The 25,748-nt window shown below is 43.3% G+C and overlaps 2 protein-coding genes across 2 annotated transcripts; one reads left to right on the forward strand and one right to left on the reverse strand.

Annotated features, from left to right (window-relative positions):
• Window positions 1-550: 550 nt before the first annotated feature.
• On the reverse strand, window positions 551-8,470 carry LOC148349055 (F-box only protein 40-like). The gene is made up of 5 exons (XM_088320873.1): window positions 7,473-8,470; window positions 6,275-6,561; window positions 3,346-3,477; window positions 2,989-3,259; window positions 551-922 (listed from the first exon to the last, which is right to left on the reverse strand). Exons 1-5 carry the CDS (start codon window positions 8,289-8,291, stop codon window positions 740-742), a joined length of 1,692 nt encoding a protein of 563 aa, XP_088176999.1. The 5' UTR covers window positions 8,292-8,470; the 3' UTR covers window positions 551-739.
• A 1,850-nt stretch (window positions 8,471-10,320) lies between these two features.
• LOC148349056 (F-box only protein 40-like) lies at window positions 10,321-24,892 on the forward strand. The gene is made up of 8 exons (XM_088321659.1): window positions 10,321-10,329; window positions 13,684-14,203; window positions 16,272-16,762; window positions 16,846-17,025; window positions 19,325-19,569; window positions 19,644-19,781; window positions 21,978-22,248; window positions 24,579-24,892. The coding sequence occupies exons 1-8, from the start codon at window positions 10,321-10,323 to the stop codon at window positions 24,780-24,782; spliced, it is 2,058 nt and encodes a 685-aa protein (XP_088177785.1). The 3' UTR covers window positions 24,783-24,892.
• Window positions 24,893-25,748: the final 856 nt, after the last annotated feature.

Raw genomic sequence — 25,748 nt, forward strand, 5'->3', positions numbered from 1 at the left:
ATGGCAAACATAAAAACCTTTTTTCCCGCATTGATTTTTAGAATATATGTGTTGTGCTTAGGAAAGATCCCTTGTCATCCGTGATTATAATATGTAGGGTAAGTTACAAATGTAGGCTGAATGATAAAGCATAGAACTGAAAAATGAAGCTAAATATTTGGAGTTGACGTTATTTTACTGATCCAGCCCGCCAGAGAACAGAAAGTCTGGACCCGGACCCAGATCTAGAGAACTAAACTACCTTCCATAGCACAAAAGTTTGAAAATAAAGTCAGTAATACAATTCAAGTGTCAAGCGTCTCTAATTAGCTCTGTAGCTGTAGTGACAACGGACTTACAGGTTTTGTTCAGGAACAGTAACATGTTTACATTTTGGCTGCAGTTTGTTTTGTCTTTGCAGGGTGAGCTTTCCCCATGTTTTTATGTATATTTTTGGTGTTGCTAAAGTAGCAGACCACTTTACCATACAAATTACACCGGACATTGTCCTATTCCGTTGATTAAAAAAAAAGTCCGCACCCCGCTTTCTGTTTGCTTCTGTCGTTTTTAGTTTCTGGTAGAGGAAGCTGCATATATTTTCGCCCTCTTCTCTGCCTGGCAGGCAGGAAGCAGCAGCAGACCAGGTAGGTAGGGATGCTAACAGTGTGCCTGTCAGTTGCACACTCAGGTATAAACTAAGAGAGGCCATAATTGTGATAATTATCTTGTTGAATAAATGATTTTATGTATACATTCTGGGTTATTGCTGATGCTCTGAGTTCATCCCTCTGTGACGTTTGCACTTTGCGTCCGGCAGCAGCACAGGTTCGCTTTTGTCTTGCCGCTCATAGTAGGGACACGATTTCAGGTGCTCCGACATGGATGGAAGGTCTCGGAATTTCCAGGCGTCCACGGTAGAGAAACTGCTACCAAAGTGCCACACCTACATGGGGAAAAAACAAACAATGTCCTTAAAGTCAAATTCAGTGAGGTGCAATCATCCTAAAAATAACAAAGCTGTTTTGCTTATTTTACTTTGAATACAAAGCTGTCTCTTGAAGATCCAAATGGGGGTTGTCCACCTATTCAGCATGAAAACCCGAGTGTACCTTTTGAGGCTTGTGCCCCAAGATTTGCTAATAACTGACCTTTTCAAAGTAAAAAGTTAAACCAGGAGAGTCCAAATTAAGACCCAAAGACCATCTTTTAATGGCTCACTGTTATTTTTAAATTACAAAAGGGATTAACAGTATCCACCCCTGAAAATGGCTCCATTTATAAATTTTAGGTACAGTAGACACCCAAAAATACAAAAAACATCTGTTCTAAGATGGGGATCACAAAGTGTAATTGCCATATAGCGGGGGAAGGAAACTGATAGAAATGAGTTCCCTGGGTATCATAAACAATAAATTAACAAAATATTTTCTACTAAGTGCTAGTTATGTGTAATATGTGTGCATATGTGTCACGGTTGCCATGGTGCTCAATCGGCCCCCACCGTGTGGCGCGAGCTTCTGTCACGGTTGTCATGGCGCCCAATCGGCCCCGCCCGTGGGCGCCAGCTGTACCTTGTTGACAGATTGACTCCTGTCATTATTTAAACTCTCTCCTTTTAGCCCCCTTTTGACGGTCCGTCTGCGAATCTCCGTTTTTACACGGCAAACCCTTTTTCACCTGACCTGTGTTTTTGCTCCTGTTTTTCCCCTGCTACGATCTGTTTTAAGCTAGACCACGTCTGCTCTCCCATCCCGAATTACGACCTGTTTTGATCTCGACCTCGTCTGTTCTCCCGCCCCGAATAACGATCCGTTTTTTTAACTCGACCACGGCTACTCTCCTCTCCTGATTTTTGACTTTTTTGCGTTACCGCCACCGCTCGCCACGGAAGTCCCACTTCCGCGGCTGAGCAACCTACTCCCCGCAACCAGCGATCTCCGGATCGAATGTGCGCTCCTTTCTCTTCTCCCCAATAAAACTGGGAGTACGTTACGCGAGTGGGTCCTGTTTCCTGTTCTGGTACTGACAATATGATTAAATGACATAAATCTAAAGGAAAATTTGAATTTTATATGCCCTTGGTGTGACATGACTTAATTTCCATGTTTCCTTTAGCATCACGAGTTCACGCAAAATAATGTGTTTGTCAGGACCAGAACGGAAACAGGACCCACTCGCGTAACGTTTCTCACAAGTTTTATTAGAAGGAAGGGAGGAGGTTGCTCCCACGATCCAGGGATTCCTGCACGCGGGAGGCAGGTCGCTCTGAACGCGGAAGTTGGACTTCCGTGGCGAGCGATGGCGGTGTCGGGAATGGAAAAAACGGGTTTGTAGCCAGGATAGAATCGAAAACAAGTCGAAAAGCCAGGAGAGGAGAGTAGACTTGGTCGAGATAAAAATCGGATCGTTATTCGGGACAGGAGAACATAAGTGGTCGAGATCAAAACAGGTCGTAATTCGGGACGGGAGAGCAGACATGGTCGAGATCAAAACACATCGTAGCGGGAGACAAACAGGAGCAAAAAATGGGACAGGCGAAAAAGGGCTTGCCGTGTAAAAAGAGAGATTCGCAGACGGACTGACAAAAGTGGACTAACAGGACAGAGTTTAAATACTGACAGGGAGCCAATCTGTCAACAAGCTGCAGCTGGCGCCACACGGGCGGGGCCAATTGGGTGCCATGACAACCGTGACCGTCTTGATTGATGTCATATAGTGGGAAAATGCCGTAAAGAGGGGCAGAAAACATCTTATTCCACACTGTAAAGTAAAATTTCATAAGGTGGGGACGCCATATCCAGGTGGTCTTCTGTATTATTGTTTTTTTAGTATAGTTCCCTGTTTTATTTTCAACCATTTTCTCCGAAACCGTGGTTTCATAGAGCATACTCCTTGCCTGTCTATTCTACAAAGGTTGACAATGAGCTGCAGCTGTGTTAAAAAAGCGGAGACATGAAAAACTGATTGGCTCCATTGGACCATTTTTCTCCACTCCTGAGCAAGACAGACCTTATGCTCAGCACTCCATCGGACTTCCCCACCAGGTTGGACCGTCCTCTCCCAGCGCAGCGAGACCATTCCTCGCGTGAGTAGCAACGTGGAGCAAACTTGTCTCATGAGGTGAGACACCAGAGCCAGCTGGGACAGAGAAAGACTATCCAGGAAAGTGGCCAGGTGACACAGAAGCTCAAAGGGCAAGGAGCTCAGAGTGTCACAGGAGGATTGGGTGCCTTTGGCGGTCTGGACATCAGGACGTAGCTGGAAGCAACCAAGACCCTCCCTGAAGGAAAACAAACATCATTTGATAACCCAAAACAAACATTCAGTATTAGTTCTATAATTTGTCAATGTTGTTGTCGCTCTTACGCAAAGACCACTTTGGCTTGGTGGGAGGCCGGCGTGAAGCGAGTCTGGCTGAAGGTGCAGCCCAAGTATGCCAACGGACAGCGATACTGAAACCATCCGTTGATGTTCATCTGGATGTCAGAGTGAATGTTCCTGCGTCCAAAAAAATCAACCTTGTCATTTTCCAGCTAAAATTCCAACTGCTCACTGACTTAGTGGATGTCTTCTTGCTCAAAATCCATATAACAGCCTTAAAACATTGTTCGTAACTTTCTACAGTTGCACTGTGACCTACAGCATCCATCTATTTTCAGATGTAGAAAATCTCTGACTTTTTCAGTTGCCCCCTGTCTACAATGGTAACAAAGCAAGGGTCTAGGTATTGCATGGACTGAGTGGTATTGGGATCACTTACAAAATGTCCTATGTCCCAACCAATGCCAAAACCAAACCTATACCCTTGTTGCAAAGAACATGGCCCAATCAAATGCAGTGTTACTCAAAAATAGAGTTTTACCAGAGGTGGCAATTAATCCTCCAATAGACTCTCCATACACTGCCAAAAAATCAATGAAAATTGATGAGCGTAATATGGGGTGGCAGTAGCTCAGGAGGTAGAGCGCTCGTCTTGGGATTAAGAGATCCCAGTTCGAATCCCGGCTCGTCCGTGTTACATGTGGAAGTGTCCTTGGGTAAGACACTGAACCCCTAATACCCCCAATAAGCAGGTTAGCGCCTTACATGGCTGCAAGGCCGCTATTGGGAAATGTGGAGCACATTGTAAAGCGCTTTGGGAATTTCAATATGTATTCCTAACATTCCTGAAATTCCTTTATGAATTTTGAATATTTATGACCGAATTTAAGTAATATTGGGCATTTAAGGACTAGATGGTTGAATGAAGAATGAAAAACAGTAAAATCCATTAATGGTCATTTATTATGTACAGTAGACCGTCCCCGCCTTACGACTTTAACATTTCTGTGCTCTTGAAAAATGTTTTTTTCAGCCCCTCCTTACTAAATTAGTCCCACTATATGACAGCAACAACAAATTATTATGCTTCACCTCGGTGTTTGTGCATATGACGAGTTATTTTTTCTAAGATGACTATTGTTTGACGTCACATTAAATGTTTGTCTTCTATTGGTTTGGTTACTGCATAATGAAAATGCTGATATGCAATTGGCTGAAGTACCTCCCACAATGCCTTTCTCTCTCAAGTGCTTCATAAAGACTGCGATGCAACTTGGCGCTATACTACTGTGTGTTTTTAGGCTTGCATTGATGCCAAAGGGAGAAGCGAAAACATCTTATTGCAAGACTCTCTTATTCAAGTATTTTATAATAGCGTGTTTGATGAAATAGTCCCCATTTTGGAGACTAGATGAGAACTGTGTTTTCAATAGAGCTCAAAGTATTTCGCATTTAGAAGTCTGAATAAAACCGACATGCTTCCAGGGTTGGCTGATGTCACAAGGTCGCTTTAAAAGCAAATGGAGAAGACCATTTAGCTTTCTTTCCCAGGAAACCGCAAGCACGTGCCATATTCGCCGAAAAACATCTCAAAGAGTGGTCCTTGTCACATGTGCCTCGCTCTCTCGACCGAAGCACGCCAAAGTAACTCCGCCTCTCTGTAGGTTTTTGTAGGCAACAGATGAATCCATAACTGCCGATTTGATGCTGGGGTCAAACGCTTCAAACACGCCATAGAAAATCTCTTGCTCCACTTTTTCAAACACCCATCTCATTTCAACGTCCATCTTGTTGAAATTTACTATTTACTTTCACTATATGGAGAGTTTTTAACAATGTGTGTGAAGTTTTTGACCTAATTAGTAATTCATCATCAAATCAAGGATCCGCCAATTCATCGAAATCTATCTAATCTTAACTACTTTGTAAATCCCGATTATGTGCGCGTGTGTATGTGACTTATAGGCTCCAAGGAGGCTGAACTGATTTTTGTGAAAATTTACACAGGTGTACTTTAGGCCTAGTGTCTTTACTAATGTTTTGTGTCAAGGCACCCCCAATAACTACCAACAAAATCGATAAACATCTGCTTTCGTGTGGTCTGCTTTTGTGGAGTCTCTAATGTCCAAATTGAGTACTGCAGCTGCTGACCACCAACCACTCCAAGGAGTCAAATCCAATCTTTTATCAGGTAATGCCGAGCTATTTTGATTGTTAATAAACAAGTGCAGCTTCTTCTAAATGATCCGACTGATCATTATTGTATAGAGTGGACATTTAGTGTCCGCTTTTAGCAATCTAAAGTACCTGAAATCGACAATGAGAAATCCATTAATGACTCGCTTAAAAACAAAATAAAAATGCTCCATATGTGTTATTTCATCATATGCATTTATTTTACACATAGGTACTACTTATCTCATTAGCTGCACCGCTTATCCTCAGTAGGGTTGCGGGGGTGCTGGAGCCCATCCCAGCAATCATCGGGCTGTGGGCAGGGGACACCCTGAACTGGTTGCCAGCCAATCGCAGGGCACACAGGGACAGACAACTCTCTCATTCACACCTAGGGACAATTTGGACCGGCCAATCCACCTGAAATGCATGTCTTTGGAATGTGGGAGGAAACCGGAGTGCCCAGAGGAAACCCACGCAAGCACGGGGAGAACATACAAACTCCGCACAGGAAGCCCGGTAGCTGGATTTGAACACACACAGGAGGTTCCCAAGACCTCAGAACTGTGCCGCACACGCACTAACCACTGTGCTGCCGTGCTGCCCAGTACTACTTATCATTTTTAGTAATTTTAATGTTTTTATCGTTTTATCTTGGGTATTGCTGGGTAAAAATGCATTAGCTATGCATTACCATAGGTTTCCATCGCCCGCTATCGACAATTCCACTTGGCCCTCAGAATAGATAAATGTTGTATTCTGGGGTCTACTGTACTGACGTAAAGTGTGCATGACTAACTTGTAATGCGCAGCATGTTCCCGCCTGTGGACCGCAAGCCCGCAAATGGCCGTGAAGGCAGAGCTGGCTTTGTGGTGGCGGCTGCTGACGGCCTCCAGCTGCAGTTGCAGGTGAAGTTCGCTTTCTCGGTCCGCCGTCATGTCCGCCAGGGAAGCGTTGCTAGCGAACGGCGCCGTCAGGAACTGGAAAGTTTGCGTGCCTTCGTCCTGCAGGAGGTTGTCCGTGCAGAGCATCTCTGCGATCAGGTGACCTCGTTGCTCTTTTTCCAAAGAGCACAACAGCGACGCCTACGGACAGACATGTTGTCATTTGCCTTTTCAAGGGGTATTGTTCGTTTGTTCCCCTGTTCCTTGCATTTCTATTTCCCTTTTGATCTTTGTTTTTGATTTGGAATATGTCAGGTTTAATTTTGTTAGGAAAACTTATTTGTTTTGTGACTTTGTGTTTGTTACTTTGTACCTAGTTTGGTTATTAAATACCATACTCATTTTGAGCACCCCTGCTTGCCTTCGCTTGGGTCCACTCAAAAACGTAACGCAAAGGGTCGAATAAAAAAATTGACTTCCCGTCGAAGACCAGAACTGATTGAATGTTGAAAATAAACCGAGCTGCTAATGCTAGCTAGCTGCTAATGTGCTAGTCGCAGCTAACCACTCCTGTAGCAATGCTGACAATACTAAAACTTACAGCTAAAGCTAAATATGTGCTCAGTTCAGGCCGCTGACAGAGAGAAATAAAATAAGAATAATACTTAAAATAAGAAATATAATTTTATCATAATTCTGAATTGACCAATATCTTAATTGAGCAATGCTAGATGTCAATGCTATCAGTTAAATCGAGTTGCTAATGCTAACACAGCTAGTGACTGAACTTTTATATGAGAAAAACCGGCACCTCAGACTGTATGACCAGGACTCACAAGAGGAGAGTACCTTTTTATGCTGCTTTAATAATACATCCATGCTCACTAATTTACTAGTCCGGGTTTTCTACCATGAGGACCCTGAGCTAAAATGATATTTAAACTACTTCTGTAGAGAACAAAACACCATAGTAACAGAGCTAAATTAAATTTAACCTGCTTTCATGCAACTGACCTGAGGCTGAATCCAACCTAAATACAAACATATCCCGGCTTGATCCCTTATGTTAGTTTTGTGCAATAACCTCCAGTTGAATTGTGTCAAAAGCTGACCTGAACCTCCTCCCAGACGGGCATATTTTGCTGTTCCATTTGCAGATCTGAAGTGTCCACGGCCTTGGTGGCCCTCTTGTAAAATCCTGGGTTTCGGATACGGCCCTGCCTGGCGGAGAAGCTGCTAGGAACCTTGAAAGGCCTCACAGACATAACCTTCATGGGCTGGCAGTTCTGGAAGGGCTTTTCAGTGAGAGCGTGCAATGAGGAGGCCACCCTGGAACATTCTGAAACCTCAGTGGTGCTGCCCGGCTTCTCATTACGCTGTTGCTCTTTCCCTGCCTCTCTGCAGCCACCCATGGCCATGGTGAACATGCTCTCCCAGGCGTTGAAGTTCTGCAAACGAGCGTCGCTCACTTGCAGGGGTTTCCTGGCCAGAGCCTCACGTTCCAGCTCACTGGGCTCCTCTTCTTCTTGTGTCTCTTCTTCATCATCTTCTTCTTTCCTTGAAGTAACGCTGACTTGGAATGGGCTGAAAGACTCCCAGATCTTTGGTAAGGCCTCCCTCTCCAAGGTGGCCTTCAGTTTTTCCAGCTTTTTCTTCTCCTCTTCTTTTTGCTTCCTCTCTTCTTCTTCTTCCTCCTCTGCAGCACATCGGGTAAGTTCAGGGAAAAGCTTTTTCATTTTCAGCGAATTGAACAAGCGATCTTGGTCTTTTAGTGCCAATGCTAGGTCCAGAGCGCCATCCCGGGACGGAACCTCCTTGGATTTGCTCATCAGGTTGCGGTGCAGGTCAGGACTTTGGTACGAGTGAGGGTCATCGGCCGGCCAACGGTTCCACTCTACGCAGCAGACCACCACGCTGGCAGGGCATGTCATTAAGTGTAGGCCAAGCTGGGCTCGGGGGAGTTCGACTGGGCAACCGAAAGGTGCGTTTAGGCAGGGCACGCGGGCACAGGGACACAATAGCAGGTGTTCCACGTCTTTACACGAGTGAAAAAGCGCACCGCAGTGTTGGCTACATGCCACCAGGGGGCAGTCAATTTCATTCTGAACCTTGCAGCGTCTGCTGTAGCAGGAACGGCAGTGGGTGTGCTGTTGATACACAAACACACACATTTTGTGTTAGTTAAAATGATTTAAACTACGAATGAATTCAGCATTGAGGGTATTTGACAGATGTGGTTTTTTTTGAAAGAGCTGTATGGAATTCGGATCTTCTGCTCGCTGCTGCCATCGCCTGGCTTATGTCATATTTATAATGAGCCTCAATCAGCTCATTCATGATGCGCATGAAAGTACTGTACATGCATATCATAGAATCGCTCAAATAAATTATTTTTTAAAAATATGTCCTGGGGTTTGGATCGGCGTATGGATCCGACTTGAAGCAGACCTTTTCTTACTTTCACAATTTTTATGCTACACTAACAAAAAACAAAAAAATTAACACCCGCAGGGACAAGCATGATGATACTCTACAGAACTCTTACCACCCCCCTATTCCTCCTTCCTAATGTGTATTGCCCAGAAAAACTTTGTTAAATGTAAGATTTAGTCAGATAGCCCCCATGGAAAAAAAGCATAAGGGCTCTTTGAACTCAGTTAGGCATTGTTTACACCTACTTAATAGGGAAAATATTTAACTTTTATAAACTACGGGTCTAAGTTGTCAATTACCCTCAACTTTCCTCATCTCTAGTCTTTGAAACCCTGTCTAAAACTGTAGACTACCGTAAAATCCGGACTATAGAGCACTTGATTATAAGCCGCATGCACTACATTTTAAGGCCATTATTGGTTTTGTCCTTGCACAAGCCGCACCTGTATATAAGCCACATGCGCCTACAATGAAACATGTAGCAAGGTCAAAAGCCTATCCCAAATTTGACCAGATGCCGTGATTGTAACTATAAATATAGTATGCAATCCAAACACCACAATCGGCAATATAAACGAAAAATGATACCTGTAATTAGAATTTAATGCAGACCTTTAAAGTCCGGGTACCATTGAACATAATCTAATGAAAAAAAATGTATGTTTCCAAAGTTAAGGGTGGGAAAAATATATACCGGTATCCACTATTGTCCGCTGCAACAACAAACAGATTTAACTCAGCTTCACCCCACTTCCCGTCAGCCCGCGTTTGCTCCGCCGCTTCTTTTTGATTCGCTCGTAGAAAACATATCACAATAAATCTCTAAAATAAATACAATACAAAAATATACAGTTGCAAATACATATTATACATGGTTACACATATTTACAAAGAAAGACGGTACACCGAGAGAGTTTTCAAAGCTTAAATAATAATAATATAATTTTCATCCCAAACCATGCCTGTGAAAGGTACCAACGCGCTACAGCCGCAGGGCTGAATATTTAGGAAAAAAATAGCGGCTTATGGTCTGGAATTTACGGTACTCATATTGATTTGTATTTGCATCTTCTTGCATTATTCTTTGTATCTCAAAATGGCGGCCGGTTAAAAAGTCACGTGATACTCGGAAACTTCTAAATGGACGGCCATTTCAGGAGGAACAGGCTTTAAATGTGTTTACAGGTGCTTAGTCCCACCATTGTGTGCCTATAATGTTATATCGCGAAACGGTGCTATACGTCCATAGGGTTATGTACAATGATCTGGACTCACCATCTGTAGAACTGAACGTGACAAGTTCAGGTTGGTCATAGCCACCAATGAAGAGCCCTGGCAAGCTCCTTTAAGGATAGGCTTTCGTCTCCAGCAGGAGTCAAGTTGTTTTGGTTAAAATTAGCAGAGCAAACTCGCAAACTCCTCCTTGAAAAAGCTGCTAAGCAAAGCAACTCTCAATCTTGTCCTCAGCATAGCCTGGAATCAGCTTTTTCATTCCGTTTTATGCGTCCACAGTCGGCAAAAACTGTCATGAGGCTGGTAAAGCTGAATACGAGCACCTGTGGAACATTTCACGAGCGCCACATACGTCTCTATTTTTAACACGCGCACACAAACACCGACACGCTCACCGTGCTGACCTTAAGTCGGACGAAAAGAGCTTTTCTAACTTGATGTCTGAGTTTGTCGGGCAAAAAAAGGGAGTTCAGTCATGGTGAGTGTGTTTGTTGTGCAAAATTCTCATAATTCCTAAGTCCAATGTGTGCCGCGTTCTTAAAGCATCATTGTGTATGTGTTACGGCAGGGGTCACCAATCTTATTTAAGCTAATAGCTATTATTTGGTGCTCATTAGCCAGGAGGGCTTCTCGTTTGATATGCATTTCCCCCAAAAAGCTATCATGTTATTACTATGTTGTTATTATGTTATTAACATGTTGTAATTATCACAGTGTAGGTAAAAAAGGTTACAACCACGAAAACACCTTCCTTGCAAGGGCACTGATTGATTTACATATTTAAGTAATAAGCTAATTAGAGAAATATTTTGGGAAGAATTGATCACTTTTGGAAAACACTGATTAGGTCAATGATTTCTCATGCCAGTGGGAAATATTCTTTCTTTGAAAAGCACAATGACCCTTCACTGGTGAGATATTTTCAAAACCCTTATTTTAGTTCAGCACGGTGGGGCGGTGGTTAGCGCGTACGGGACAGTTCTGAGGTCATGGGTTCAAATCCAGCTACCAACCTTCCGGTGCGAAGTTTGCATGTTCTCCCCGTGCTTGTGTGGGTTTCCTCCGGGCACTCCGCTTTCCTTCCACATTCCAAAAAGATGCATTTCAGGTTAATTGGCCGGTCCAAATCGTCCATAGGTGTGAATGAGCGAGCAAATTGTCTGTCCCTGTGTTCCCTGTGACTAGCTGGCAACCGGTTCAGGGTGTCCCCTGCCCACTACCCGAAGATGGCTGGGAGGGGCTCCAGCACCCATGCGACCCTACTGAGGATAAGCGGTGCAGATAATGGATGGATGGATATTTTAATTCAAAAAACAAACACAAAAATACGTTACTGGATACCAATATTTTATTCTACAGCTGCTTTATCATGAAAAAAGACTAAATATGCGTGAATGACCAGCTTCAATTGGTAAAAGTTTGCCACTTCTAGTTTAAAACAAGCACTTTTTTAATTATATTCTGCATTTTGATTGTGTTTACAATCAGAAACTATAGTTTGAGATAAAATCTCCTGCTTTTTAATATCAATAGGCTTGGCGTGTGTTTATTATGTTGCTGGTTCAAAGTTGCCAAGAGTCATTTTGCTACCTCCTTGAGGTAAGCTCTAAAGCCCGATTTTCAGCCTGGGTCGAGCCTAAAATGTTAATCATGATGTTAAGGTCAAACCGGCCTTCTTTCTCGCTGACTTTTTCAAAAATAAATGTATTTTTATAAAAATGGATACAGACGCTGCCCTACTTACGAACGAGATAGGTTCCGGATTGTCGTTCGTGAGTTGAATTTGTTCGTAAGTTGCTTCAGTGCTATATTTTGTATGTTTAAGGTTTATATAAGTATGTTTAAGGCTTGTATGAGTAACCTGTATTGTTTTGTACTAAAAAATAAACATTTCATAAAATAATGCTCTATAAAGATAAATAAAGTTGAGTTTAACTTACTTTTGGAAGATCCGCTTCAAAAGGTCTTCCTCCGCAGTAAAAAGTAACGAAAAAAAGCGTTCCGACCATTTTCTCAACCGCATCAAGCTTTCTTATTCCACTTTCGTTTCAAAAGAAACTGCTTGCCTCTTCTTTACACTATACACCAACCATATTGGAAGGATGCACGAGATATCAAACAATAAAAACATCAAAGTTCTTAGCGCGCTAGCGATACAGTACACATTATTATGTTTGCACACGAACCAGGAAGTAGAAGCCGAATTTCTTCTTTGGGGTGGATGCTGGGTGACCTTTTACCGCGCCACCACATGCCGGTGCCGGCGGAAAGAAGCACTACAGTTATGTCCTTTACACGGAAAACGTGCACACAATATAAAATATAACTTGCAGCAATGTCCGGATATTTTTCGACATCCCGAAAAATTTTTTCGGATCTATTCATCTTAATCGAATGGTCGCAAGTAGGGGAGCGTCTGTACTTAAATGATTTGTGGATACTAAAAAATAAACAAAACAAACTCATTTAAGTGGCGATTATTGTTTTTCTTTGTCTCTCTGCCTATCTCTCTCTTAAAGAGCCACGCTAGATTCTTAAGGACGCACTGCTGCTGTGGTTTATAACCCAATTTTAAATCAGTCAAAATAATGGACGGCTTTTTAATTTTCCTGTCCACTCTTGAAAAAATGTATTTTAGTCGATTCATGTAACATCTGCAGACACAGTATTATAAAATAGGTGTAACCGCGGTGTACTTGTCCCACCAAAGATCCACATTCACGCTGGACTGGATGATGAGGTTTTTATTATTACAGTTTCTGCATTAGCTTTTCTGCTGGCTTTGATCTCCTTGATCTCAATAGCAGTTCCATCTGAAAACTGCCTAAAGCATATCAAAGAGCTTTCTTTTCAATTCACATAAAATACATCTTAGAATATAACAATACATTTTTTACATCCATTTTAACAAGATACTTTTAACAAGAGATCGTATAGTGGATTTTTAACGTTTACAATGAATTCAACATATTTTTCTTTAGTCTGAATTTAAACCAACATCATCCTTTTTAATGTATATGAGAAAATAGAAATAAAAACAATAATGAGTATAAAAACGGGTACAATTTACCTGCAAATGAATGAGTCACAACTCTAGCTCTTCTGCTGGCTTTGATCTCTTTGATCTCTACAAGGGGAATTGATATTTTAGTAGAACAGAAACAAAACGAAAATAAATCCAGCTTGACAACATCAATCACATTACTGTGCATGTTGAGAGATTTGTCAGCTGTGGTTATGTTTAAAATTAACTTGGAGCACCAAAAGATGTGTCTTACCGGTAGCAGTTCCCTCTGAAAACTGCCAACAAACCCCGCCTCCCGGTCACATGTCAGGAGCCAAACCAAACCCCACCCCATACCAGCAGGTGGCACTGTTGGACTCATCCTTGCATGACACTTACCGAAAACTATACACATATTTCAGCCGGAATTTCAATAAAACAAAAGTTATTATTACACCCGTTACATAGGTAAATGTTCTTACAGTCTCGTTTAACTTAGATTTTGTTAAAAAAAAAAAAGATCGGCTTTAATTTGCTATCATAAATGTGAAATTTTGGATTAAGTGGTCGGGCTAGGAATTCCTGAGACTTTAATACACTCGAGGTTGGATTTTTTTTTAGACTTGATTTTACCGATAACTTCCTCCTTTCAGAGTGCTCGCCGTTCGTCCACCAGGGAGCGCTACCACACCCACTGCGACTCCTGCTACACTCTGCGGTGCCGTGCACGTGCAGAGGTTGGTGTGTGCTGCCCCCTTATGGTGTGCCGCCTGCATTGCGGTGCACGTTTTCATCTGTGCAAAGAAGAGGGACACCTTTTGCTGTGCCCTGACATTCGCGTACCCTGCTTGAATGCCACTTTCGGTTGCCCGGCATTGATTCCACGCTCCCGGCTGGGCGCCCACTTGCAGACCTGCCCCGCCAGTGTGGTGGTCTGCACTATTGATTGGAACCGATGGCCTGAGGACTTCGCACCCCCACAACCGGATGTTTCTGGGGAGGTCCAGCCAAAGGCCTTGGACGTAGCCCTGGCATGTGTAGATCAAAGGAACCTCTTTGCTCGCCTGAAAATGGACACTCTCTACCCGGAGATGATGCAGCATCAGCCAGAAGAAGAAGAAAAAAGGGCACCGGAAGAAAATTTGAAGGAAATTGCACAAAAACAACCCACAGGTTGAGTCGGACAAATGTTCTTATTTAATGTTCTTGAAAAAAAAACAAATCCATTGCCATTGACAGGTATAAACGACAGTGGCATTGACTCATTTTATGTCTTTGACGACCAGTGTTGGGCGCGTTACTGACAAAGAGTTATTTAATTTAAAATTGAACTCAGTTACCCACCAGATTACTGACGCCAAAAGTACCACGCCACTCCAAAAGTAACTTTCTACTTACAATTTAGCGCATATACTTGCATAGAAGCCAACCTCCAGAAACTGCCTTAAAATAGCAACATAATTAAAAAAATGATAACAAAACCTGTACACGAACTTAGAGAAGCAGTGAAGCCTTCATACTTAATGAGTTGCCCAGTCTTGGGTGCTTACAAACAAACACTTAGCCGAGATATTCCATCTCCATTTTGTCTGATGTCCTCAAACCACTCCAAGATCTCCTTCTCTATTTCTGGGTACTGTCCAAGACATTTTCCAGTCCAGGCATAGTGTACTGCAAAAGAAATTGTACGAATGAAACGACCAAATTTCAGCACACTTTTACCGTAAATTCTGTGCTCACGTTTGCCTTTACTTTCGGTTTGTTTTTCATGCATAAGGCACAACCCCCTCCCCATGCGCTGCCTACCATTTGCTACTTGTTACACACAACTAAATATGCACTTTTAATCCCATCCCCTCATTTCAGTAATTTATTTTATAGCTGTATATTCGACTCTAGGGAGAATATCGACATGAGGAGAAAGCCAGCGCCCTCGTACTTTGTGCATCGTAACCATACTCAGTTGTACTTTGTAGGTAAAAATAACACATGTCACAGTTTTTGTGTTCAGCAGACGTAGAACATCACAATACCTTATTCGCATTCTGTGAGTAACGCAGTAAGGCTCTAAGTAGTCATAAAAACTTAGTTACAAAATTCCATTCATAACACGTTACAGTACTCAATACCGAGAAAAATAATTGCGTTCCAGGAACGTGTTCCTTTGTAACGCATTGGTCCCAACACTGTTAATGGCTATTGACGTCAAACCTGAGTCTTATATTCTTAGTCATGTTTATTTGTGACACCCTTAATCACAAGGAGTATCAAAGGGCTGCAAAGACCACAGATAATTGCAAACCACAGACTATTATTACATCATACCCTGATCTAAAACCTACATGAGGGCAAGGAAAAACTCAAAAATCTCACCATGAGGAAAATGAAGAAACCTTGAGAAGGGACCGAACTTGAGGTAATCCCCCTTCCAGACTGATATGGATGTTGTAATAACAATTAATACACAGATATCGTCAACAGGAAATACAGGTCAATCATAAGCTATAGAATAGAAGTTTGTTTTAAGCCTAGACTTAAACACTGTTAAAAAATAAAAAGTATAAAAATAGGAAGATACTTTGAGGGACACTAATCAAAAACAACCCACATGTTGAGTTAGAGAAAATTCTCATTGACTGCCATTGATGGGTATGGACGTCAATGGCAATGACTCATTTGATGCCATTGACTGCTATGGACATCGAATTACAAATATTCCCTTTTGCTGTCTTCTGGTATGTAATTATTTTCTAACTGGAATTTTTAACTTCAAAAATTTGTAGATAGAAAAAAACAAAATCCCCATGCTAACATTTAAAGGGACTGTAATATGTAGCGCCTCCATGTGGTTGAAAAAATAATATTGTTGAAAATGATAAGCAAACATACTCTAACAATAATACAGATGTGCCTTGTTTTTAAATATCTGTAGGCCAAGAATTTAGCATTTATTTTAGAAAACCTGAGTCATACCTGAAGGGACCTGACATAATTGTTTACCATCTTGCTGCTATCAGTATCCAAAACCTCAAAAAGGCTGGGCAAGAAAAAAAAGAAGCAAAATGATCACTTTGTTTCCTTGTGGTCTGTATTCTTCCTTGTGCTTTGCAGCACTCGTTTTCAGTTGTACTACATCAAGCGGTGACATCTAGGGGTCAAATTATACACACGTTTCCTTTTATAGTACTTTAAAAGTACTTTTTGACATCTAATAGGCTCTAAGTTGTTGTTTATCTTCTAGAGGTTCTTGCAACAAAGCAAGTTATGGAGGCTAATGATAGTGCTGTTACCGGGGAGACATTCACTGCTCCCAAAGAGTCCTCAAGAGAGGACAAGCCGAAGACGAGCGAGACGATCTTGGGTCCGGAAAAAGGCAACTGTGCACTGTCCGAGGCCAATATGAACCATCACGAAGACAACATCGTAAAGGACGAGGAAGCCGAGGTGGGTTTGAGAAGTATTCAGTCAAAATCTACCCTAGAAGAGGGTGCAGACGGTGCAGGGGGCCCCCCACCTTCGGACACAAGCAAGACAGGAATGGCGCCATGGCAGGATGGGGTTCTGGAGCGTCTGGGTCAGGAACTGAGCCCCCAGGAGTACAACATGTACGTGGTCCATCACGGTCGCATGCTTCTGGCATTCGGGCACATCCAGGCCTGCACGCCTAGAGACAAGGACTTTGTCTACGGAAGCCTGGATCCTATCCCTGTGCAGACCCTGCGCTCCTTTAAGGTCCTTGCAAACCCTAACCCCAATAAAGATTGGGTTCCTAACCCTATTTCACATTACAAAGTAAGGCTTAAAACTGTTCTTAGGTTCCCACCAGCTACCGGTACCGAAGTCGCACGCAACTCTACGATACGGGCACCCGGGTTCAGACCCAGCATCGGGGCGTGGACACATCTGACCTGCCGGTCGGTCCAGAGGACCTGTATGACGACGAAATCCAGGACACCCTGCTGGGCTATGCTGAAAGGGAGGCCCGAGGACACAAGGTCTTTGCATCAAACTCCATCGGCTAGTATTTATGTGTTTTTGCAGAGCTTGCCAGCAAACATAAAGGTCTCTCTACAAGTCTCTCACACACAATTAACTCCTCAACACAAAATCAGGTAGACTTAAAAAAGTCTCAAGTAGTCACTTCGGCAATTTTGACAAAAGTGGACCATTTAAGCCTGCGCTCTGCCACCCAAAATTTTGAAAGAGCCACAACGGGCCAAGAAAATCTAAAACAAAAATGTCTGGAGTCGCAATTAAAACAAAAGGAGATTCATTCCTAAAACTCTTTTAACATTTGATATGTATTCTGAATATTCTTAAAGCAATGGAAACCATTCACAGTAAAATAACTAGTGTTAACTTACACTTGTTAATTAATGACCACATGTTCACTGAGGTAGTGTTAAATGTTTACCTTTTCAAGTCAAGTCATGTTTATTTGTGACACTCTTAATCACAAGGAGTCTCAAAGGCTGCACAGACCACAGTTTATTGCAAACCTCAGACTATTATTGCACCATTATTTTGAAGTACCGGTATTTTGTAGTATTTCTAATATCTTGGCGTATTTTCATTGTACAATTGTTGTAGTATATCCGTGATACGTTTGTAGTGTTACTGTAGTTGTTTTTGTTATATTTCTGCAGTAATATTTCTGTAGATGTCACGACCAGAACAGAATCAGGACCCAAATGCGTAGCGTTAACCACAAGTTTATTGATAGAAAAAGGAAGGGCAGCTCATGCAATCGGATCGTGATCCGAATACGGAAGTGAATCTTCCGTAGCGGGAGATGTCAGAGTAAAGGACGGAAAAACAGGTCGATAGCCGAGACTGGAGAGCAAAAACGTGGTCGGGATCAAAAACGGGTCGTAAGCCGGGACAGGAGAGCAGACGTGGTCGGGATAAATAAAAAAACGGGTCATAACCGGAGACAAACGGGGAGATCAGGAACGAAAGGTGAAAAAACGGATCCAAAATCGGGACAGGCGGGAGTCAGGGTCAAAATGCTTCCTTCGTAACAACAGAAGTTCGCTGACGGACCGACAACCGGAGAGTAAAAGGACTGGGCTTAAAAAGGGACAGGGAACCAATCAGATAGCCCGCAGTGGCTGGCGCCAAATGAGCGGTCGCAGGTGATCCAAATCAGTAATCATGACAATAGAAGGATGTTTGTAGTATTTTTGTCATAATATTTATGTAGTAGTATTTCTGTATTATAGTCTTACTGTAGTTGTGTTTTTGTAGTATTTCTGTAGAAGTATTTTGAAGTATTTTTATATTAGTATCTTTGTAGTATTTCTTTAGTCCATCCATCCATCATCTGCACCACTTATCCTCAGTAGGGTCGCGGGGGTGCTGGAGCCCGTCCGTCCCTGCTATCTTCGGGCAGTGGGCAGGGGACACCCTGAACTGGTTGCCGGCCAGTCGTAGGGCACAGAGACAGACAACTCACCCGCTCATTCACACCTAGGGACAACTTACCTGAAATGCATGTTTCTGGGAATGTGGGAGGAAACCGGACTGCCCGGAGGAAACCCAGGCAGGCACGGGGAGAACATGCCAACTCCACACGAGGAGGCTGCGGTAGTTGGACTTGAACCCTGAACCTCCGCACCATGGGGCTGCGTGCTAAGCACCTAGCTTCTCTGACGCCGTATTTTCTTTAGTATAGTTTTTAATTTTACTGTAGGAGAGTTTTTGTAGTATTTCTGTTGTTATATTTATGTAATAGTATTTTTGTATCACACAATAACTTTAGTAGTATTTTTGTAGTATTTCTATCGTATTTTTTTTCTTAACAATACAGTTGGAGTATTTTTGTAGTATTTCTGTTGTAATATTTCTGTCATTGTATTTTTGTATCACAGTATAACTTTAGTAGTATTTTTGTAGTATTTATATAGTACGGTACTTTTTTTCTTGATAATATATATAAAGACAAAATAATATGTTAGGTCCCCTGTTGGGCGGCAGTAGCTCAGGAGGTGAAGCGCTCGTCTTGGGATCAAAACGCGCTATATAAATGCAGACCATCTGTTTTTAAGCGCTTGATTTGATATTAATTTTGTATAAATTCTAATGTATTTTTGTAGCAAATACACAAAGTTCATTAGTAGTACTATTTTTACTATTATATATTGCATTTTTGTTTGGTGAACCAGATGAAGAAGCCCGGGATGTGGCCTGGGGGCCGCAGTTTGACCACCCCCAAAGCTCTGAACCTAAGATCGCCCCTGCCTCAAAATATGTACCCCAACTTTTAAGTGCAAAACTGTAATTTGGGGATTCCAGATTAGCGATTGGAAAGCAGTGGATGGTCTGTACGTGGACACAGGAACACAAACTCACCGGTTCCGCTCGGCGCCGTTTAAACGGGGATGCACCTTGGCGGAGGTCACGGCGGGCCGGAGCCCAAATCGTCTTTACTTAACGGTGCGTGAAGAGAGCTCGAGTGGGCGACACAGCCACGCCTGTTGCGCTTTCAACTTTCTCTGCAGTCACAGCTTCCTGCGCAGGGAGTTCCCCACGCATGTCAGGTGTGTTGACTTTTGCAGGTTTCTAAACATGCACGCACAGAAGTTTGGTGTTAAAGGAGTAATCGTGTCCGCAGGAACGTCCATTGCGACATTCAGTCCGGTTTGGATGGCTGGTTTGAGCAGCGCTGCCCTCTGGCGTATTTGGGCTGCAACTACACTTGGAGGAGGTTCCGACCTGCTGGCTACACACAGGACGCCACCGTCGTATACCAGTAAGCTTTCACTTCAATACAACAAATTTTGAATGGTTTGCATTATACAGCGCTTTTCAAGTCACCGAAGACCTCCCCTAAGCGCCTTACAATGTGCTTCACAATCACCCATTCACACACACACTCACACACCGATAGCGGCGTCAGTCATGCAAGGCGCCTACCAGTTTATTAGAGGCATAAGAGGTTTGGTGTCTTGCCCAAGGGCACTTCTACATTTAACTCGATAGGAGCAGGGAATTGAACCTGCGACCTCTTGGTTCCAAGATGAACGCTCTACAATGTACTTCACACTTACCCATTCACACACACACTCACACACCAATAGCTGCGTCAGCCAAGCAAGGCGCCTACCGGCTTAATAGAGGCATTAGAGCTTTGTTGTCTTGCCCAAGGACACTTCTACATCTAACCCGAAAGGAGCAGGGAATTGAACCTGCGACCTCTTGGTTCCAAGATGAACGCTCTACAATGTATTTCACACTTACCCATTCACACACACACTCACACTCCGATTGCTGCGTCAGCCATGCAAGGAACCTACCGGCTTAATAGAGGCACTCGAGGTTTGTTGTCTTGCCAAAGGACACTTCCACATTCAACCCGAAAGGAACCGGGAATTGAACCTGTGACCTCTTGGTTCCAAGATGAACGCTCTACAATGTACTTCACACTTACCCATTCACACACACACTCACACACCGATAGTGGCGTCAGCCATGTTAGGCGCCTACCGGCTTAATAGAGGCATTAGAGGTTTGTTGTCTTGCCAAAGGGCACTTCTACATTTAACCCGAAAGGAGCAGGGAATTGAACCTGCGACCTCTTGGTTCCAAGATGAACGCTCTACAATGTATTTCACACGTACCCATTCACACACACACTCACACTCCGATTGCTGCGTCAGCCATGCAAGGAACCTACCGGCTTAATAGAGGCACTCGAGGTTTGTTGTCTTGCCAAAGGACACTTCCACATTCGACCCGAAAGGAACCGGGAATTGAACCTGCGACCTCTTGGTTCCAAGATGAACGCTCTACAATGTACTTCACACTTACCCATTCACACACACACTCACACACCGATAGTGGCGTCAGCCATGTTAGGCGGCTACCGGCTTAATAGAGGCATTAGAGGTTTGTTGTCTTGCCAAAGGATACTTCCACATTTAACCCGAAAGGAGCAGGGAATTGAACCTGTGACCTCTTGATTCCAAGATGAACGCATAGAACTTTTTAGGCAAGAAATTTCCATTCAAAGTGCTGTATAAATACATTTAGCATACAACAAGCCAATAAAATCCCCTCCATTATCCCCGCCCAAAACCTGAAACGCATAACACAAACATACACAATGGTTGAAATACAATAAAAACAAAATAAACCGTAATAGAAATATAATTTGATTATGACAAGGCACAGACTAACCCTGTGAAGAAAAGGACCCGAAGGATAGCGGTTTTCAAGTCAATGAAGACCTTCCAAAGCGCTTTATAATGTGCTTCACACTTTTCCCTTTTACACACTAACTAACCTTCCATCCGTCCATTATCTGCATGGCTTATCCTCAATAGGGTTGCGGGGGTGCTGGAGCCCATCCCAGCCATCCTCGGGTAGTGGGCAGGGGACATCCTGAACTGTGTGCCAGCCAGTCGCAGGGCACACAGAGACAGACCACACACTCGCTCAATCACACCTAGGGACAATTTGGACCAGCCAATTAATCTAACATGCATGTTTTTGGAATGTGGGAGGAAACCGGAGTGCCCGGAGGAAACCCGTGCAAGCACGGGGAGAACATGCAAACTCCGAACAACCGAAAAAAGTCGAGTCCGTTTCTGCAAAACAACCCAGAAAGTAGAATGAAATTGATAGCTCAAGAGGTAGCGCTTGTCTTGGGGTCAAAACGTTGCAGGTTCGATTCCCGGCTCCTCTGTGTTATATGTCTAAGTGTCCTTGGACATGCCCTCAATAAGCAGGTAGGGGCCTTGTATGGCTGACTCCCTATTGGTGTATGAGTGTGTGTGTGAATGGGTAAGTGTGAAGCACATTGTAAAGCGCTTTGGGAGGTCTTCATTGACTTGAGAAGCGCTATCTAAATACATTTACCATTTATATTCATACCACTTAGTTAATTCATGGGTTTGTTTGCCTAATTTCCACTGTTTGTGATTTCTACTCTCGTTTCCTCTCGCAGCGAAGATCTCGGCTCATTCAGTTTGCGTCCGTCCGAAGACGTTTGTCCTCCGCCGTGCTCCGAGACCTCCGGCGGTCTCAGCTCTCTGCCCTGGGAGCTTCTGTATCACGTGGCGAGCTTTCTGGACGCTCTTTCGCTGTCTCAGCTGGCTCTGGTGTCTCGACTCATGCGGCGGGTTTGTGCCTCACTTCTCAATTCTCGAGGGATGGTGTCGCTACGCTGGGAAAGGACGTCTCGCCCTGGAAAGGCTGTCCAGTGGAAATCCGAGCCGGTGAGACCGCCCGTTTGCTCCTTTGTCAATGCCAGCGTTTGGCGGGTACTTAGATACAGATACTTCATGTAAAATGTAACCCCCGCATCACTGGCGCATAAAGTAGCACATTACTCTGAAAGTAACAATCTAGATCAGGGGTCGGCAACCAGTGGCAAGCGAGCGCAAGGCAAAATAATAATGATTTTTTTTTTTCATGCGCATTTTTAGGTGAAATTCAGACATTTTCAGTTGCACGCTGTGTTATTTAGAGGCTTTACGGTAGCGCCGCCCCTCCTCCTCTGCTCAGTGTGCGAGCGTGTCTGCGCCGCGCCTCGCAAAGGAGGAAAGATCTGTGTTTTAACCCACCCACAGAAACACTGGCGCGCTATAAATAAACGAAACACAACAACTCCTCCAGCGAAAAAAATCTTGTTCTTTTCAGCTTGGACAGACGACAGGCTTTGTGCAAAAAAAAGACAGTGCTGTTTTGTGCATTATGCCTCGAGGGGGGTTGAACCTCGCACGTCAAGTGTTAAACGTCGTTCCGAGACGAAACATGAACATGAATTCAAGGATGAGTCTGATATGGCGTAGACATTAAAACGCGCTGTGTCCAGGTACAGCAAAAAAACACAGACCCTGAAAACATTTGTCACGGCTACAAACGCCACCACTGAAGCAATCTACCACATTGCCCACTGTGTGTTTCAAGTTTTGATAGTTTCTAAAATAAGATTTTATTGATGAATGGTATGGTAGCTGTCCATATCACTTGATTTTGATTGTAGTTCATTGATGATGAAGAATAGTTGAAGTCATGGGTGTCTACAGGCCTTTCCACATGTTGCTCACAGTCATTTTTTAGTTTGTTGATGAACAAAAATAGTGGAAGATAAATTGGTCAGTTATACGATTTCAATGTATATCCATGTTGTATATCCGGACTGGTATTAAATGACAGCTCTGTTGGATCTAAAAAAGATTGTTGTGCGAGTCATTAATCTTGGTGTGGTACGCTGATTTACGAGGACATATAAAAGTGGCACTCCACACCGATAGGTTGCTGACCCCTGATCTAGATAAAAACATACCGTATGTACTTGCATAGAAGCCAACTCCCTGAAAATGCTCTGAAATAGAATGATATAAAAGAAATAGGAGAAAATGTGTAGACCAAACTGTGAAATAAGTGAACCCTTCATATTTCTCAGCTTGTACAATCTTGAAGGTTGGAAAAGAACAGTTTGCTGAGACACTTCATATCCATTTTGCCTCTGGGCTTAAAACCACTCAAAGATCTCCATTTGTGGGTATACTGTCTGAACCATTTTTCCCCTCCACACCATGTGTATTCAAAAATTTTCTCTTTACGTTTGCCCCATTGATTGATTGGGTTTGTTGTTGCTGTAAAAGCCACTTCCACCTCCTCATGCACTACCTACCATTTGGTACTGGTGACACAAAAACAAATATGCACATATATTTGTCAAGACCAGAACAGAGACAGGACCCACTAGTGTAACGTTACTCAGTTTTATTGGGAAGAAGGGAAAGGAGAGCACACACGATCTGGACGCAGAGAGAAGGTTGCTCAGACGCGGAAGTGGTATTTCCGTGGCGAGCGATGGCAGTGTTGGGAGCGGAAAAACGGGTCAGTAGATAGAATAGATAGAAGAGAAAAAAACGTGGTCGATATCAGAAAATGGGTCGTTATACAGGATGGAAGAACAGACGTGGTCGAGATCAAAACAGGTCGTAGCGGGAGGAAAACAGGAGCAAAACACAGGAAAGGCGAAAAAGGGCTTGCCGTGTAAAAACGGAGATTCGCAGACGGACCGACAAAAGGGGACTGACAGGACAGGGTTTAAATACTGACAGGGAGCCAATCTGTCAACAAGCTGCAGCTGGCGCCACACGAGCGGGGCCAATTGGGCGCCATGGCAACCGTGACACACGGGCGGGACCAATTGGGTGCCATGGCAACCGTGACAATATCCTGCTCCCATGATTTCAGTATTTTATTTTATCAAACATCACTGTAATCATTATAGTTGTAATTTTGGCTTGAATGGGAGTGTATACAGTAGGGAGAATATCTGCATGAGGAGAATTTCAGCGTTCAGAGACGGCACAAGTTGTGTTTTTTAGGTAAGTATAAACATGCCCACCCTTTGATAATGGAAAATCAAGAGTTTTATGTGACAGCATGAGTGATGTAGAATTATTTAGCACAATTATCTGCATTCAATGAATAATGCAGTCGCAGTATCGTTTCTGTGCAAAAGAATAGTCCAGACACTGGTTGAGAATGCTAAATTTTCTATTTCCGTTTCGTTCTTGGGCTGCAGGTTTGGCAGTTTAGTCCGGCATTGTCTTCTGTGTCGTCATGGCGGATGAGTGAGCCCACGGCTTTGTCGGACCATCTTAAAGTTTGTCCCTTTTACGAGACCGCCATGCAGGACGCGCCTGTCGCCCTGCTCAAGACCGTGGGACAGGAAGACCACCCGGAGACAAACAGTCTTGTTCGACATTTTGCAGCTGAACGTCGATGAGGCGTGCACTGCGAAGCTGCCGGATTTGTTGGAATGTCCATTGAGAAGAAATTGAAATGAGAAGAAAATAAAAAGACCTTTGGTGTGTAGAAAGAATGACACAACAGTATTTATCTCGCTTGTCCTCCTTTTTAATTCAGTGGATAAAGAAATGCACTACAAATGCCAAATCAAATTGGCACTTCCAGTGATGTTTGATCTTTCAATCGCTCCCAAATATTTAGTCACATTGCATTTTGGTAAATATACAAGCAAAATATTTTATTGTTCATAATCTGTTTTCCAAAAATTTGTGTGATCAATCCTATTTTAAGATAAATGACAGCATACTCGGGCAGCACGGCGGAGCAGTGGTTAGCACGTGTGCGGCACAGTTCTGAGGTCAAGAGATCGAACCTTCCTGTGCGGAGTTTGCATGTTCCCCCCGTGCATACGTGGGTTTCCTCCGGGCACTGCAGTTTCCTCCCACATTCCAAAAACATGCATATCAGTCTAATTGACCAGCACAAATTGTCCCGAGGTGTGAATGAGCGAGCGAATTGTCTGTCCCTCTGTGCCCTGCGACTGGCTGCCAACTTCAGGGTGTCCCCTGCCCCCTGCCCGAAGATAGCTGGTATGGGCTCCAGCACCCCCGTGACCCTACTGAGGATAAGTGGTGCAGATAATGGATGGATGGATGGACAGCATATTCATACACTTTGATTTATAAACTCACCAACACTATCGTTGAATGCATGGACTACAGTTTTTCTCCTCTAAAAACACCTGACAATTTTTTTTTTCAATTTACCGGGGTTTTTTTCAAGTTGACACAACAAAAAAATCTTGATCCGGGACTATTATTTTAGTCAACAGCTGCGTTATCATGATGCAAGACGTCTTTGTGCATGACAAAACCACTCCAACAATCTCATTAGACAAAAACACAAGAAATAAAAACCTTTACCAAAACAAATCTAAAAACAA

The sequence above is a fragment of the Urocampus carinirostris genome, chromosome 17, assembly GCF_059441175.1.
Source record: "Urocampus carinirostris isolate Australia breed hairy pipefish chromosome 17, RoL_Ucar_1.0, whole genome shotgun sequence".
NCBI classification, from domain to species: Eukaryota; Metazoa; Chordata; class Actinopteri; order Syngnathiformes; family Syngnathidae; genus Urocampus; species Urocampus carinirostris.

Bases quoted from the DNA above. Each gene is read 5' to 3' on its own strand.
- LOC148349055 (XM_088320873.1), bottom strand. From the start codon at position 8,291: ATGACATGCCCTGCCAGCGTGGTGGTCTGCTGCGTAGAGTGGAACCGT. The intron at 6,562-7,472 runs GTCAGCTTTTGA...GTCTGTCCGTAG, and splicing joins CCGTCTGGGAGGAGGTTCAG to GCGTCGCTGTTGTGCTCTTT. The intron at 3,260-3,345 runs GTAAGAGCGACA...GTTTTCCTTCAG, and splicing joins CAAGCCAAAGTGGTCTTTGC to GGAGGGTCTTGGTTGCTTCC.
- LOC148349056 (XM_088321659.1), top strand. The intron at 14,204-16,271 runs GTTGAGTCGGAC...TTTATCTTCTAG, and splicing joins TGCACAAAAACAACCCACAG to AGGTTCTTGCAACAAAGCAA. The intron at 22,249-24,578 runs GTGAGACCGCCC...CTTGGGCTGCAG, and splicing joins TCCAGTGGAAATCCGAGCCG to GTTTGGCAGTTTAGTCCGGC.